The sequence below is a fragment of the Schistocerca cancellata genome, chromosome 11, assembly GCF_023864275.1.
Source record: "Schistocerca cancellata isolate TAMUIC-IGC-003103 chromosome 11, iqSchCanc2.1, whole genome shotgun sequence".
Classification (NCBI taxonomy): domain Eukaryota; kingdom Metazoa; phylum Arthropoda; class Insecta; order Orthoptera; family Acrididae; genus Schistocerca; species Schistocerca cancellata.
The window spans coordinates 149,685,453-149,701,771 of record NC_064636.1 but is presented as its reverse complement, the minus strand read 5'-3'; the positions used below and the strand labels follow the sequence as shown (position 1 = coordinate 149,701,771).

The 16,319-nt window shown below is 38.7% G+C and overlaps 1 protein-coding gene across 7 annotated transcripts in view; it reads left to right on the top strand.

The window, feature by feature from the left end:
• The first annotated feature begins 3,763 nt into the window (after positions 1-3,763).
• The window catches only part of LOC126108682 (putative zinc finger protein 66), a 101,674-nt gene continuing 89,118 nt past the window's right edge, over positions 3,764-16,319 (top strand). For 5 of the 7 annotated variants that reach the window (XM_049913998.1, XM_049913996.1, XM_049914000.1 and 2 more), the window contains exons 1-2: positions 3,764-3,814; positions 5,454-5,542. Coding sequence is in view for 4 of the 7 variants with exons in the window: in XM_049914000.1 (XP_049769957.1) it covers positions 5,471-5,542 (72 nt within the window). In the remaining 3 variants the exon portion in view is untranslated. Of the gene's footprint in view, positions 3,815-4,101; positions 4,408-5,453; positions 5,543-16,319 lie in introns of all 7 variants that reach the window. The other 2 variants (XM_049913997.1, XM_049914001.1) reach the window with 1 other exon arrangement.

The window sequence follows — 16,319 nt, the reverse complement described above, 5'->3', positions numbered from 1 at the left end:
GTCGGAGCCACTGTTTGGCACCGTGCACAAGGGAGTCATCGTCTTCAAACCTCCTTCCACAAAGAGAGTCTTTCAGTTTCCCAAAGAGATGATAGTCTCACGGAGCCAGGTCAGGACTGTAAGGCAGGTGTTTCAGTGTTGTCCATTCGAGTTTTGTGATGGCTTCCATGGTTTTTTGACTGACATGTGGTCGTGCATTGTCGTGCAACAGCAAAACATCCTGCTATGCCCGATGTGGTTGAATACAACTCAATCGAGCTTGAAGTTTCTTCAGTGTCATCACATATGTATCAGAATTTATGGTGGTTCCACTTGACATGATCTCCACAAGCAAGAGTCCTTCGGAATCGAAAAACACCATAGCCATATTTTTTCCAGCAGAAGGTGTGGTTTTGAATTTTTTTTTCTTGGGTGAATTTGCATGATGCCACCCCATTGATTGCCTCTTCGTCTCTGGTAAAAATGATGGATCCATGTTTCATCACCTTTCACAATTCTTCCAAGAAATTCATCTCCACCGTTCTTGTACTATTCCAAAAGTTCGCTGCATACCGTTTTTCTTGTTTCTTTGTGAGCCACTGCCAGCATCCTGGGAACACACCTGGCACAAACCTTTTTTAACGCCAACACTTTCAGTATTCTGCAAACACTTCCTTCCCCTATCCCGACGTAGCGTTACAACTCGTTCACTGTGATGCGTCTGTAAGCAGTCACCAGTTCGTTAACTCTCTGTACATTGTCTGTAGTGTGTGCAGTACGAGGCCTGCTGGTGCAAGGACAATTCTCAATACTGCGGTGCCCGCTTTCATCACGTAACCAGCTTGCCCACCGACCAACTATACTGCGGTCAGCAGCAGCATCTCCTTACAAATTTTTTCAACCTCTTGTGGATGTTTCCCACTGTTTCGTTTTCACAGCACAGGAATTCTATGACAGTACGTTGCTTCTGACGAACGTCAAGTGTAGCAGCTATCTTGAAGATATGCTGTGACGGCGCCACTCATGGGAACAGGTTGAAGTAAATTTGAAAACAATCGGGAAGGATGTATCCACACACTGTAAAACTTTCACACATGCAGAATGAAAACTGTATTTTTACAAAAATAGTATGCATATCTTTTGGAGTGACCCTTGTATAACAATATTCTTCTGAAATAACGTAGCTTTGAAATCAAATTTCAACACTTTATTTCTCTTTCCTGTTTCCTTTATTTTCTATGGACGCAGAGTGGAAACATATTTTCAATTTTTGTCCAGCTGAAGAGTAACGAAAGTTTGAAATACAGAATACACAATATATTTCTGTAAGTAGCCTTGATTCTTCATTTTTCCTGAGTGAGAAACCACTCATATCAGTCGCTTTATGTATACCTTCCTCACCAGTGACAACAATCATGATTCATGTTCGACATTGGATATCTCTCCTTCTATTTTGGAATATCAACTAACATCTGGTCATAGATCAGATGAAGAGCCACAAAAATGAGCAAATATTAATTTGAAGCAATTAAAGCCAACTGATGGTAACAAAGTTCAGAGCTATTGTAGACAGCCAATGAAGGTGACGTTACTGATGTGTGACCCTTTAAAGAACAGAATTTAGAGACATAGGAGAAACACTTTCAAGGACAAGCAATGCTATAAAACATATAAACATTGATAACACAGGGATACGAATGTTTTCAAAATCAGATACCAATTCAAAGACTCCTACATTTCATCAAGGGAACTCCATGTTCCAGGAGCTTACTGAAAGATCCATGTTGAGGAGAAAACTGCAAAAGTAAATGTCATAAGAAGTTTGTCCATGCAGAAAGGCTGAACATTATTTAAAGATCTTACAAATTAGAGATGTATGAGAGAAAAAATGCTTTATGTGTAGTAATTCAGGCAAGATCTTCAAAAAAACTAACACAGGAGTGAACTCAAAAAGGAACTTCACTGTTACGTTCTACTTGCTGTGCAGAACAGAATGAATCCAAGTCTGCAAGGCCATGTTTCTGAATAAACTTGGAATCTGTTAAGGTGTTGTGGTGACAGCGATGAAGTAAAGAGCACTCGAAAACACAAGTGAAGAAAGCAGAAGAAGCATCATCTAAGAAAATTTATTTCACCAGAAATTAGGGATGGTGTGAGGACTCAAGCTGAAAAGTTTTCAATGGCTCAGTCTTGCTACTTTCACCCTGGAAAAAAAATTCCTTAGATTGTCACTTAACATCACACTCATGTGCTCCCTGTACAAATATGTGCATACAGACCATATTTACAGAAAGACAGTTTCAGAGGATTATAGTCTCTGTTTTCGTCATCCCAAAGAAAGATCATTGATGCATATACATGGCCTAGAGTACTGCTATGGTCAATAACGATGCACTTACAACTAATTATAAAGGTCACCTTTTATAAAAATACAGGGCTGGAGAGGAGAAGAAACAAGAGACATAGTGAGCCCAAAACTTCTGTTTCCAGCAAGTTTTGTTGTCAACAACTGATCCCATCAACAATGGTTTGTTTTATAAGAGTGACTAAATTTTTTTTATATTTTACAGACAATGACACAAACTCAAAATAAAAAGTGTTTCTGTGCTCGGAAATACAGAGAAAACGAGGAAGATATGAGATAGCAACCTGTTTGTATGGATGTTGGAGTCTCTACCTCCAATGGTAAAGCTCATTTTAGCGATTGTTGTGGAGTACTGAATCTGAACAGATTTGTCGCTGCAATGTGCTCGACCGCTATTCAGGAAATATCTAACCTAGAATTAATCGAACACTGGAAAATCCAACCTAGAATTCATTGACAAGAAATTCATGTTTATTCTTCACAGTGAAATGGAATTTATCTCATTGTATTTGGGAGTCACTACAGAATTTACAAAATGTTGGTAAAAGTGAACTAGTACGCTGACTGGAATACTATTGCTGAATATGCGAGAAGAAGGTGGTGAGAAATCTTATATTGCTTGAGAAACAACCCGTGAGAAGATTATCAATTGAATGTACCTTGTGGTTTGCTATGTTGCTGTTAAGAAAGAAGGTGTGAACAGGAAACCAGTCAGTGGTGCAGTGGTTAACCACATTCTGACTCGCAATTGGGACCATAGAGATTTAGGTTTTCAGTGACTTTCCTAAATTGCTCCAAAGCAAAAGCTGGGATGTTTCATTTGAAACGGCACGGCCGATTTCCTTCCCCATCCTTAACATAATCCGAGCTTGTGCACTGTCTCTAATGACCTTGGCGTCGATGGGACGTTAAAACTAATCTTCCTTCCATCTTCGGATGGGAATGTCATAAAACAGCATCCATTGGTTATGCGATTTAAAGAAAACTTTGACGAAGAGTTTAGAGCTCATAATTCCAACAAGGAAACAAGAAAAATCAACGAGATCCCTCTATCAAGCGCCTTGTACATGCCCGTCCTGCCTGTAACAAAGAAAAATTACAACGATTTGGTGTCCCTGTTCAGATCAGTGCTTACGACACGGCACAGTGAAGATTTAAAATTCCAAAAAAATTTCAAACGCATTTATTCAATAACAGCTATTTTAAGTTATCTAGTTGTTGTCCTAAAATAGAGATAAGGGTTTACCAAAGGGATAGAATATCCTATGGAATTTAATTTACGCATTTTATCTTTCCAGTTTTCTTATACTGCGTATCTCACAGCCCACGGCATAGTGCTTTGTCTTGCAGCAAGATCTTTGGTTTAGCTGGATTCAGTGTGTGTGTGTGTGTGTGTGTGTGTGCTCAGCTGCAACTTCCCAGCTGCAACTTTGAGGATTTGCGGAAATTTGTGTGTGTGACACTCTCCAGGTAATTTATAAGCGTTTATAAACTGTGAGCAGGAATAAGTGAAGAAAAGTGTTTCGGAAGTAAATTAACATTGTACTTAATTTCCATCACAATAAGAGTTGAGTTTGATGAGTGTAATATTTCGCGAATATGTTGTGATGATGCCGTGGTTGCTATGTTTGAGGCTGCTGTCTTTTTCTTTTAAAAATTTCGATGGGTACAGAAGGATGAGATTTTATTCTGTATTTAATTGCGATTACACTACCTATAGTGTGCTTGGTAACTCTGTGTGAATTGTAATTTTTCAGGTTATGTTCGTAACAACCAAATACCTGAGTTGTTAGTGCTTGTTGTTTTGGGCCTGTCCGGTAAAGTCACTACGTGTATCTTCGTAAAAGAAACGGCTGAGATTGTGACGTGTTGTCAGGAGCAGTTTGTCTATGCAGTGATCTCCGTCATGTACTTCGTGACTGACGACAAAAGGCGGACAGTGAAGTTCAAACATTCACTATGTTACTGCGGTTATGTTGACCTACTTAACTGTAATAATGATTGTATGATAATTTGCTGTGATTTGATGCAGACATAAAGCGGCTCCAGATTTTAGAGCTAACGTAAGCATTTTTTTAAGTGCGTACAGTTAAATCATTTCATAGTTTGGGTATGTTCACATGAAAGGAAATGCTGTGATTCTGTTGCATTTTGTTAGTGCTGTGCTTTGATGACTTGTCATTAGTATTCCTCTCATCATGTGTAAATACCAGTTTTTTATAGTGTGTGGTTTTTAATGGAGTTCTGTATAAGAATAGTGTAACATTATTTAGGAACTAGCGAAATATGAGGTACAAATTAACTGTTATTTGTCTAACATAAAGCATTAGGTCATACATGTCATCAGAACTTAATAGATCATTCGTCATAGTTACAGTTAGTAGCAAGTCGTTCCAGTAAATCAGTTTTTCAAGAAAAAACTAACCAATGTTTAATCTTGATGGTAATCAAAAATGAGGACTTCTGCATTGCAGTGTGCAATCTATGGTACATGTGTATGGTTTTCTTTAATAGCAGGTAAAGATTCTCCAATGATGTTGCTTACTGTAAATTGAGTATACATCCGTGAATGAATACAGATAAATTAAGTTTCAAGGTAATACCTATGATGAAAACGCATATTCACTGATAAACAATCGGTATGTCCAGATTTTCATCGTGTCCCCATAAGACTGAAATATACGCAATGAACAAAGTGTATAATGAAATATTGGGTGTTATTCAGTAGTTTTGCTTCGATCTATTGACTGCTTTGATTGTTCGTAATGCTGAAGTTAGTGCATGCACAAAAAATGCATGTCTTCCATAATTGTTACAATAGGACAGTATCCATAAGCCAGTGTTACAAAAGAACAGTAGCAATTGTAAATACTCAGTTTCCAGTATATGTTACGTTACGATTGTTCTTTCTCTTCATGACTTGAGAAATGGAAATGAGTTTATATCAATAAACACACTTTCCCTCAGCTACTTTGAATCTGTTTCCTGCATAATCACCCATTTGTTGCGTCCAATAGTTGAGTGAAAATACTGGCTTTGAGCTATACTTCATGGTAACAACGGAAAAAAAGAGTTCAACTGTTCTTATCTGATTGCTTCTCTTTTTCAGACTGTAGAACTGAAGTAATGAACCAGGAACCAACTATGTGGATAAAAAAAGAGGGAATGGATGAAGTACAAACTGAGTTACACTACGTGGTAAGTTTGTATTTCTTAAGTGTTTCATTAATTTCTGGGGTCTAGTTTAGCAGGGGATACAACCCGTCAGCTTTGAACAATGACGTCACAAGTCGCCAGAGAGCATGTATTAAAAAAATGAAAGAGCTGAGGAGAATGTTGAGAAACAAAGGAATGCGAGAGAGAGAAACTTTATTTCACATATGTAAGGGCCAGTAGTATTTTCACGTTAACGATATCTCGTGTTTGTATCTTAGTATTTCTCCGCAAAATACAATGGAAAAAAATGAATGAAATTACTAGTAAAGAATACATCACGTTACATGTATGTCAGTTGTATCTTGAAAGTCTTTCGAACTGTATTGCTTAAGTGCAGTACGGGATACAAGTTCAGCGTAGTCGATTTCTTAGTTTCAACTAGCACTGCTGTCCTGTTGTTCACTTGAACTATGTATCCCCTGCTTCACTAAACCGCAAATGAAACCCGATACAAATTAAAAGCTCATTCGAAGTGTGTTGCTGAAGTACAGTCCGGAATAAGAGTTTGTCGTAAGGCGATTTCTCAGTTTTCACTAGCATTACTGTCTTGTTCTTCACCTGAACGATGTATCCTCCGCTTCAGTAAACCCTAAGTGGAACACGGGATACAAATTGTAGATGTGCTGTTTATTTCATCTCCGCTATTACTAACATAAAGTAGGATCAGTTTATTCTATCTCGTGAGATTTTTTTTTAAGCCAAAAAACACTTATCAGCTACTGAAGCATCTGTATCCGACTCCTGGGGAGGTGGGTGTGTGTGTGTCGGAACTCCCGCACCCATTAGAAGATACAGATGCTTCAGTAGCTGATAAGTGTTTTTTGGCTTTTTTTTAAAAAAAACTCACGAGATAGAATAAACTGATCCTACTTACGAATAGGTGGAAATACACGTACGTTACATTTGCAACCTCTGAATAAGAAACAAACAATTAACTTAATTAAATCACACGTTTAATGATTTAGCGAATATCAAGCGATCGCTTTTAGATTCACATTCAATTATTTTAATGATAGCGCTTATTAGAACACAGAACTGCTTTATTATCTATGCCTCGAAGTGAAGACATTACTATCTATGACTAAGAAATGACGTCATTGTTCAAAGCCGACGGGTTGTATCCCCTGCTTCACTAGACCCAATTTCTGTGTGCAGCAGTATGGTGTGTGAATATATGCAATTGATGCCATACTACTGGAAACATGAGTAATTCAATTTACTAAAAAAAATGGTAAACTTTGTCTTAAATATGGCATTTTGCACAGTGAATTAAAATAAGCCTTGTATTAAGCCTCACATAGAATTGAGAGATTAAATTTAAATGGCCGGCCGAAGTGGCCGTGCGGTTAAAGGCACTGCAGTCTGGAACCGCAAGACCGATACGGTCGCAGGTTCGAATCCTGCCTCGGGCATGGATGTTTGTGATGTCCTTAGGTTAGTTAGGTTAGTAAGTTCTAGGGGACTAATGACCTCAGCAGTTGAGTCCCATAGTGCTCAGAGCCATTTGAACCATTTTTGAAATTTAATGTTCAGTAAACATGGAAAACATATTTAATGCACAACACAATTATATGGATAAAGTGGTTGCCATTAAGTGAGTATATGCTGCTCTGGTAAGTTTCTTTAAAATGACAACCTTAATGTGCGACTTAATAACTTTGACTATGGTGAATTTTAGCAGTGCCATTAAATTTATAAATGGTATGGGTGCAGTTAATGAATTATTGCAGTGTATTGTGGTATGGAATGATGACTGTAATTTATTTATTGATGATGTAAAATATATTAACTGTAAATAATTTTGAAGTGACGTTTGTCACTAATCTGAGAAGTACGTTTTGTAGTACTATTAACGTTAGAAGTTGACTTTAAATATGTGAACAAAGTGCAAGTAGAACTGTTAGCAGTAAAGTTAAATTACAGACAAATATCACATGGAAGCAAAATTGTTACACAGCCTGTAGATGCAGAATGAATTTGTATGTTGGCAGCAAAGTTTTGGTGAAGCCATGGAGGTACATATTAAATATTGACAGGTTTGTACATAACCAATTTCTCCATGTACTGCACATTGCTACACATATTGTTTGTGAAACTGCCAGAATGTTAGTTACTGGTGTAAACAATCATACATATACATGTCACTTAAAATCTGGTGCAGTGCAACTGTTTGTAAGGTATTCAGCTATAAGCAGCCAACTAAATTCACTTGGTGCCACTAGTATTTTTGTTCTGCCAACCAGAGTTGTGAGTCCTGATACAATCACGCAAACTACTTGTGTACTGTCTGTGCTGAACTATTCTGCTTCAACATACATCTTGAGTACAACTACAGATGTACTATGATAGCATTAATGCAGCATTTGCATTTAAATATATGTGAGTGCTTCATTATAGTTTGTACAAAATATGCCAACAGCTTGCAGTTCATTTGACAAGCAGTATCACAATAATCCTAAACTGTCTCTGTGAGGGATCTATAGGAAAGTAAATACACTAAATTTTATTAAATACAGTAAAAGAGTGGTTAGACCCAACATAGTTCAGGCTTTGGCTTTGACACCTGACATAATAATGGTTTGGCACACAGAATGATATGTATGCACAACACACATCATGTGAATGAATGAAAAGAAATTTGTAGAGTCATTGACCTTGGACCTGAACCTGAGAACTATTCAAAGGCTAAAAGGTTAAAATGTGGTGGTAGACTCCCCACCCCCCTCCCCCCTTAAAAATTGGTTGGGATGAGAGACTAATCCATTGTGCAGCTCAAGGCCTAGCCTGGGCTGAAAGGTGGCAGTGTAGCTGTGAGCTGACAAAGCCTAGAAATGTGAAAGCCAAGTAAACGGTGTGGTAACAAATTGACCAGTAGCACAACCTAATGTTTACCAAAAAATCCAAATGGTGCCCAGAATGTATCTTTTTATCCACAAGAAGTCTTGTCTTACATTGTGTGCTGTTTTAGTTGATGGACAAAACTTCCCTGTGACCTTAAGAGATGTATGTAGACATATCAGTTGAAAGCCACCTTCTTTGCCAAATTAATTAATTAATTGGTGAACATTTTGGCATGAGCACATGTTGGAAAGCAATGGCACAAAAATTTTAATTGAAAATAATTGGTGCATCAAAATTAAAACAAAATTTATTAACATTCTACTTCTTTATTCTTTGTGTTCATGTATTTATTTCAAACAGTCACCATGGCGCTCAACACCTTTGTCCCAATGAGACACAAGGTTCTTGGTGTCGTCACACCAATTCACCACTAAGAAAGTGAAGGCCTTGAAGGTGTTCTTTAGGTTTTGGAAATAGTGGAAAATTCATTGGGTCAAACCGGGACACTATGGAGGGTGATCAATAATAATGAATCAAAGGTGTCAGACTGTTGCAGGTGCAAAAAAAAGTTGTGTATGGTCTAGCATTGTCATGCAAAAGGAGAGGGTGCTCTACATGTGGATGAACTATTTTAATTTGTGTTCAGAGGGTTTTTTCACATGCTTATAAGGTTAAACAACACACACCCATGTTACACACTGCATTTCAGAACTCTCCAGCAGGAGGGTGCTGCACATTGCAACAGCAAAATGGTAACATCAACAGAGTAATATGCATGAAAACTGATATTAAGAACAGAATCAAAATTTTGGAGGCATTATTTTCTGGTTCACCCTTGTAATAAATTGATGCATTTGACAATTGCCTCGAATGTTGCAGAATGGTTCCCTTGGCATTGCCCAGCATCCATTTGGAAGTCAAAATACTAAATCCATATACACATCAGCCAAAACATTATTAAACTGACTTATTAAACTTATATTTTGGTAATTTTCACGCATGTCAACACTTGTTTTCTTTGGGATTGCAATTATTATATTCTTATTGAAGTCTGAGGGTATTTCGCCTGTCCCATACATCGTGCTCACCAGATGGCAGATTTTTGTCAAGGCTGGCTCTCCCAAGGCTATCAGTAGTTTTAATGGATGTTGTCTGCTCCCAGGGCCTTGATTCAACTTAGGTTTTTAGCACTCTGTCAAACTCTTCACACAGTATCACATCTCCCATTTCATCCTCATCTACGTTCTCTTCCATTTTCATAATATTGCTTACAAGTGCATCACCGTTATATAGACCCTCCATATACTTCTTTCACCTTTTTGCCTTCCCTTCCTGTGGTAATGCACTATGAATTCCTGTGACAACCTGACAGGAGCAAAATGTGAATTTTTCAGCTGGGTTACATTTAAAATAAACAACCCAGCCTTGACAATCTAACACCAACCCACTACCACTTACAAAAACACACTCCGAAATTAAGTTCACTGAAATATTTTTAATTACTATCCACTTCACAGGCCAAGAAAACTTTCTAGTACTCAGTTTTGACTATCAGAGGCAACATGTGCCCCGTGAGAGTTCGGCATTGGGAGGATGGATGCAAACAAGGCAGTTCATAGGAATGGTGGAACACCAAATACCACAGATAATCGGAACGAGAAACTGAACGACCAGAGTTGAGGAGGGTGCACAGTGCTTCCTGGTTAAGTTGTACCCAAAGGTAAGGCACGGGTTCCCCTACCTCAGACTTCGCACAGAGACAGCACGTCAGCACTAGAACAGTACCATGCCTCTTCCATTCCTTGTGATGTCATCTGTTTGACTCTCCTTCCATGGAACCAGGCATTGCCATACAAAATGCCCCCCTTCATTACACCAGAAACACAACCTACAGTTGTTCCTTATGGGTGGTCCCCTTTTAAATTGCTTGGAATCTCGATCCCCATGCTGATGACACTTAAACCCCCATCACTGCTGGTCTGCGAAACTCAGGCTTCAATGGCGGACACCAAAGCCTCTAATTCAGTAAAAGATATGCATTTATTAGCAAAGGTAATCCATGAACGGTCCTGTGGCTCCATTTTCTCTAATATATTGTTGAGTGTTTGTATCTCTGTGACTTGCAATTCTGAGGATGGAATGGCCATATGCATTCATCTATGTACCTAGGAAAATGTTCATGAAGAAACTGCACTAGCCGAAAATGTTGATGCTTGAGCAGTGTCTTAATACAAGGTGACAATGTGAGCCCAATAATTGATTTCCACAACTCCCTCGATGTTGAACTTCTGTGTAAAATTTGACTGAAAACATGGCTTAACACGGGTACAAGGCCTGAACAACAACATTATTGGATATTGCCAACGCATTGACATGAAACACAAATTTGACCATGAAACACAAATTTGACCATGATCCACAGGATGGATTTCATTTGTCTTTAAATTCTAAATGAAAGTTCCAATATAGCTTGAAGTAGTAAAATTATTTGGTAAGGTAACTTCCCAAATGAATTCCCCTCTTGACCTCAAAGGTGTTTGTAGAATTCCTACTACTTCCAGCAATTATCCGTTGGTGGGAGAATCTTGTTCACCACATATTGCTTCTAATTTGTCTAAATCAAGGCAGCTGCCACCACTCTGCAAGTCAGTGATCTGCTCCTGTAACTGCAGAGCTAATCTAACCTGCTCAGAATAGAGACTTCACTGTGGAATACCCAACAAGTGATTATCCCAATGGATAAATTGTGCCTGAATTGTATGTCAGGGTGTATACGACCTGGGACAACCGGGAGATCCGGGAAAAACCCAGGAATTTTTTCATCCGGGAGAAAACTGGGAAATACCCGGGAATTTTTTAGTTTTCAGTTAAATTTTTGTGATTTTGACTGGTAAAAACCAATACTCTAACAAAGGATGTTACTGTATCCCGGTACTGCAGAATAATACTGCAGCAACAAAACATGAACGAGAGAAAAAAAACGAAAATAAAACTTAAGTTGCGAAGGAAATGCGCCATATACGACAACAAAACAGTGCTGCCAACAGCAAAATGTGTCAAAGGCTTTAGGAAGACTGCAGTGCTTCATAACATGCGCAGTTGAGTCGCGTATGAGTATTATCTTCTCCCGCTTCTGGTTACAGAATTGTGGCTGGGTGCCACTACTTAATATTGCCCCGGTTCGGAAATATTTTAGATCGGGGCTGATGCACAGAGCAGTCTCAGTTGTCGTGGGGAGGTGGGTCGTCTCCACGTGACCTGAGCTTACGTTCAGTGATTTTGTTGTTTCCTCTTTGTTTGTTGCTCTCACGTTAAATGAGAACAAAACGGATTTTTGTGTATTTTGTTAAAATAGGTTCGCATAGTTACGGATGGCCAAAATATGTTATTAGTTTCGGATATTATTTCCACCTTTCTGGCAGTCAAGCATTAATCGCCTTGCAGAACAATGAAGTTATTTTTGCCAGTTTGCTAAAGAGATTTGGCTTTCATTAATCTTTTCTGCTGAGGCAGTCAATTTATTTTAAACGAAGTATTTAATTTCGCACTATTGGCTAGTTTCAACTGTTCGCTGCTGAAGTGCACGTATGGCATTATGCCATAATAAAGAACCAAACATGAGATAATACAGTACTGGTACTCCAAGAAAATTTACATAAGAGTATGCATTTTAAGACTAATTCTGAATTGTAGTAGGGTTCATGAAATTCCGACGCTTTTTAAGTATCCTCTGATGTCTTGTCTCTTTTATGACATAATGTAAGATCTTTTAATGTTTTAAACGTACAGATGTATATATGGGTTTCCTGCATCATCGTAGCTGCGCAAGCACGGTGACGTCTGTTATCTGGCGCTCTCGGGAACTGCTGAAACAAACCTATTCCTAACAAGTTGCAGGAAAATACTGCGGATGGTGGTTTGAAAAGCGTTACATTCAAAGCAAATTTCCTTTTGTGCAAGATGAACTATGTGCGAGAATGTACAATGAATTTCTTAAATCACAAAACGTTTGACTCTGATTTAAAAATAAACTCTTTGAGGACAACCATTTAAAAGAATTTTGAGCCCAGAAAATCAGAAATTTACGTCGTTTTAAAAATTTTACTTGCACATTTGTGTGAAGTATCTTAGTGTAACACGTGCAGAAAAGATCAACGTTACATGTGGAAGCTTAACTTTTCTTCCATCTAATTAATCTTAGAGACCAATATTATCTGTGAATGCTACATATATTAATTTAAACCATTAACTTTTCTTATTTGTGTGTTCCACTTAAGAGTGACCTTGCTATTGGCTGACCATATCACGGGTCCTATGCTGTCATCAGCTGGCGAGATCACGTGACATGAGCTATGACTGGCTTACAAAAGCCCATCATAATCTCGATTTCAATGCTTCGGAAAGTGACATGCGTTGTTTGGCGGAATGGAAATTTAGACCTTCGTAATTCGAAAATATGTAGTGTACATCTTGCTGCACATCAAAGGTCTTTCAAAACGTCCCCCCCCCCCCCCCCCCCCCCAGTCTTTTTTTCTAGAGTGCCGGGAACTACGTCGGTATATAAAACCATAAACGTTCAAAGGATTTATGAATTTTGCAGTGCCGAGGAAGAGTATACTGTCGCTTAACACAGAAAAAGTGTATTTTCACTTGGGAGATAGTGTATTTTCAACTGGGAAATCCGGGATTTTTTTTTTCCTTGTCCACGTATACACCCTGTATGTATTCGCTTATGGTGGGGCTGACTACTTTCCAAACACTCTACATTCTGACACAAGGTTGCCATGGCCGGATCTCAGTCAGCTAGTGCAACATATACTTCCCCAGTTCAGTTGGTACTAATCACGAAGTGGTTGTCCACGCTGGCATGCAGACAAGCCACAAATTTGGCAGCACTGCCCTGACATGGAAGCTGACAGACTTTTAATTACACACACACACACACACACACACACACACACACACACACACACACACACACACACAAACACACACACCTCATGGTAAATGACAGTATGAGGACCCCTTTCCCCTTTACTTCCCAGAAAATAATGATCCTCTGTTACCAACCAAACATCCAGCAGGAAAAGGGGAAATTAAGTGAAAGGACTGGACAGATTGGGGTTCACATGAGTCACCATTGTTTATTAAGACGTAGTTATTTAAGGAAAATAACTAAAATCAGATAAATTAGCAGGATTACAAACACTCTGAACTTTCAAATTTAAGACTTTACATAATGTAGTTAAGTGACAATTTAAATGAGGCAACAGTTAATAACAAAAGCTGTGTCTGACACCAGTTCTTCGATTTTAAATTCAAAATTTCCGTCTTCACAAACCACAACTCAGAAAATGCTTCAACAAATGAACAACTAATTATTGGGAAACAGATGGCTCTTTAAGACAACACAGAAGCATGACTCATCTCAAATGTTAAAACTGAATAGCTATACTGAAAGGAAGAGGAATTTACAGCTGCCTCGGGACCACTAGAAAAAGGAAATTCTTAAAATTCACCTCAAAGTGCATCTAGGTAATTTAATGAAGTAAACAGGTGCAATAATTTCTAGAGCTGCATCAGGCAGGCAGAGCAAGTCTCTTTAAATCTTGCCCCAATGAACAGTTAAGTAATTAATAACAGAATGAGTGTGCACAATTGATATAACTGGCTTAAGACACAGTGAAAATTCTATTAAGGTATACTGTAAAAAATGCGTAAGTGATTCAGTAAGTGAATGCGCATGCATGGCAGCTCAAGACCACCATGTAAAAAGAAAAACCAGTAATTAGTACTCACAACTAACTTGTAACATTAAATAAATAAAAGGTGAGAAAAGGTCACCCCATGCCAACTTTAAAATAACAAACAGTTGGTCGGTTCTGATAATAGCAGCCCCATCACTGAACTGTTGACAGTAACACATTCTCTGCACTACCTTCCTATTCATAACGAATCCTACACCCGTTATGCCATTTTCTGTTGCTGTTGATATTACTCTATACTCATCTGATGAGAAGTCCTTGGCTTCTTTCCATTTCACCTCACAGACCTCTACTATATCTAGATAGAATCTTTGTGTTTCCTTTTTCAGATTTTCTAGCTTCCCTACCGCATTCAAGCCTCTGATATTCATCTCTCCGCCTTGTAGAACGTTATCCTTTCGTCGGTTATTCAGTATTTTTCTCATGGTGACCTTTCCCTTGGCAATACTGTCCCAGAAATGCGAATGAGGGCTGTTTCGGAATCTTTTGCCAGTGGAGAGAGATCATCCTGACACGTTTTCAATTACGGGTCACATGTTCTGTGGATACACGTTGTGTCTTTAACGCATTTGTATTCATTGCCTTCTGTATTCTCATTCTGTTGATCGTCGCTGTTATTCTGCCTTTAGGGACAGTCTCCCATCCAAAGGACAAGAGAGTGTCTGTACCTCTGTCTGCTCGTCCGAACTCTTTGACAAAGTTGTTGAGAGAATGAGGGTGCCTTCTTCTTATGCCAGAAGACTTTGGCCGACAATGCTGATTATTAACCAAAATTATGCGGTGACGGGTTTTGAACCTTGGACCAAAGTCATTTTCATTGCTAATGAAAGACACTACCTGTAAACCATTTGTACAATATGGTTGTTATGTTTTGTATATATTAGTTATATGTGAATTCACAACTGTTAAGGTAATTAGTAATAAATAGACCCGAAACTGTTAATGTAAATACAGAGTGATTCAAAAAGAATACCACAACTTTAAAAATTGGTAAATCCAGTTAGCAGTAACTTGCCCTGAGATGAAATAAATTTCTTTCACTCTCCAGCTCAAAGATGGCCAGTGGATGAACACACAAAAAACATTCAGAGCTCAGTAACACTTGACGGTTTTACACACTTTCGCTTCTTCCAGCCTGTGAGCCTCAAATGTCTGGATGATATGTGTGAGACACAGAGCCGATCAGCATGTGGCCATTCTAACAGTGCTCGACGGTATGTACAAGAAGAGCACTCGTCCCAACAAAGCCCCAAACATCAAAATGTACAAAATTTTAGTACAAATTTCAAACAGTAATTTACGTAAGTGAAGGCAGCCCATCAGTAGCTGGATGTGGTGCATTCCATGAGGCTGACATACAGAGTCAATGTTAGCCACAGTATGGTAAGCATGCCCTGAGTCTAAATCCAAAACAGTGTGCCACAACAGTAGAACACTGGAGAAGACTAAGGAGCATCTAAATTCCACTGTCATTCTCACTTAATGCAACCACAGTAGTTGTGCAGATCAATGGACTCGTCAGAAACTTGGTCTAAGGCTAAACATGGTCACATTCAGAAAACAGTGCTCAGGATTACCAAATCATCGAATCCACTGCTGAACGTGGAGAATTGAATAGCAATAACCAGCTTGTGTGGTTGCTCGACATTACCCTAACCCCTTCCAAGGCAACACCATAAGGTATTAAGTCATGCAACACAACCCAATTCAGGCAGTTTTCCAGATGAGAAAGCTCCTTGCATAATGTGACTTCCACAGAGAACAGCAAACACAGATAGCCAAGACCACACCAATGTTGAGTCTTTTTTAACAATTGTGCCTGCAACTATTAACTCAACAGAACTTTCAAAGGACTACCAGTCACTCCATTCTGTCGGCTGAATGCCAAATACTGTCTATGTACCCTGCGTGGCTCTACCGTGCCCTATGGCACCAAAAGCTCCAAGCAGAAGAAGTGACATACACCAGGTGTAGGGTGGGAATTCAGAGGTAGCCTGCCATAGCTCAGATAGTAATAACCATAAAATCATCATTATCATTATTAGTACTAGTATATTAGTATTATTGTAGGTAGTTAATTAAAACAAAGATCTGTTAATAACAACATGTTGCTGTATTCTTTCTATCTTCTTCACAGCATCTCTCTTCAAGGC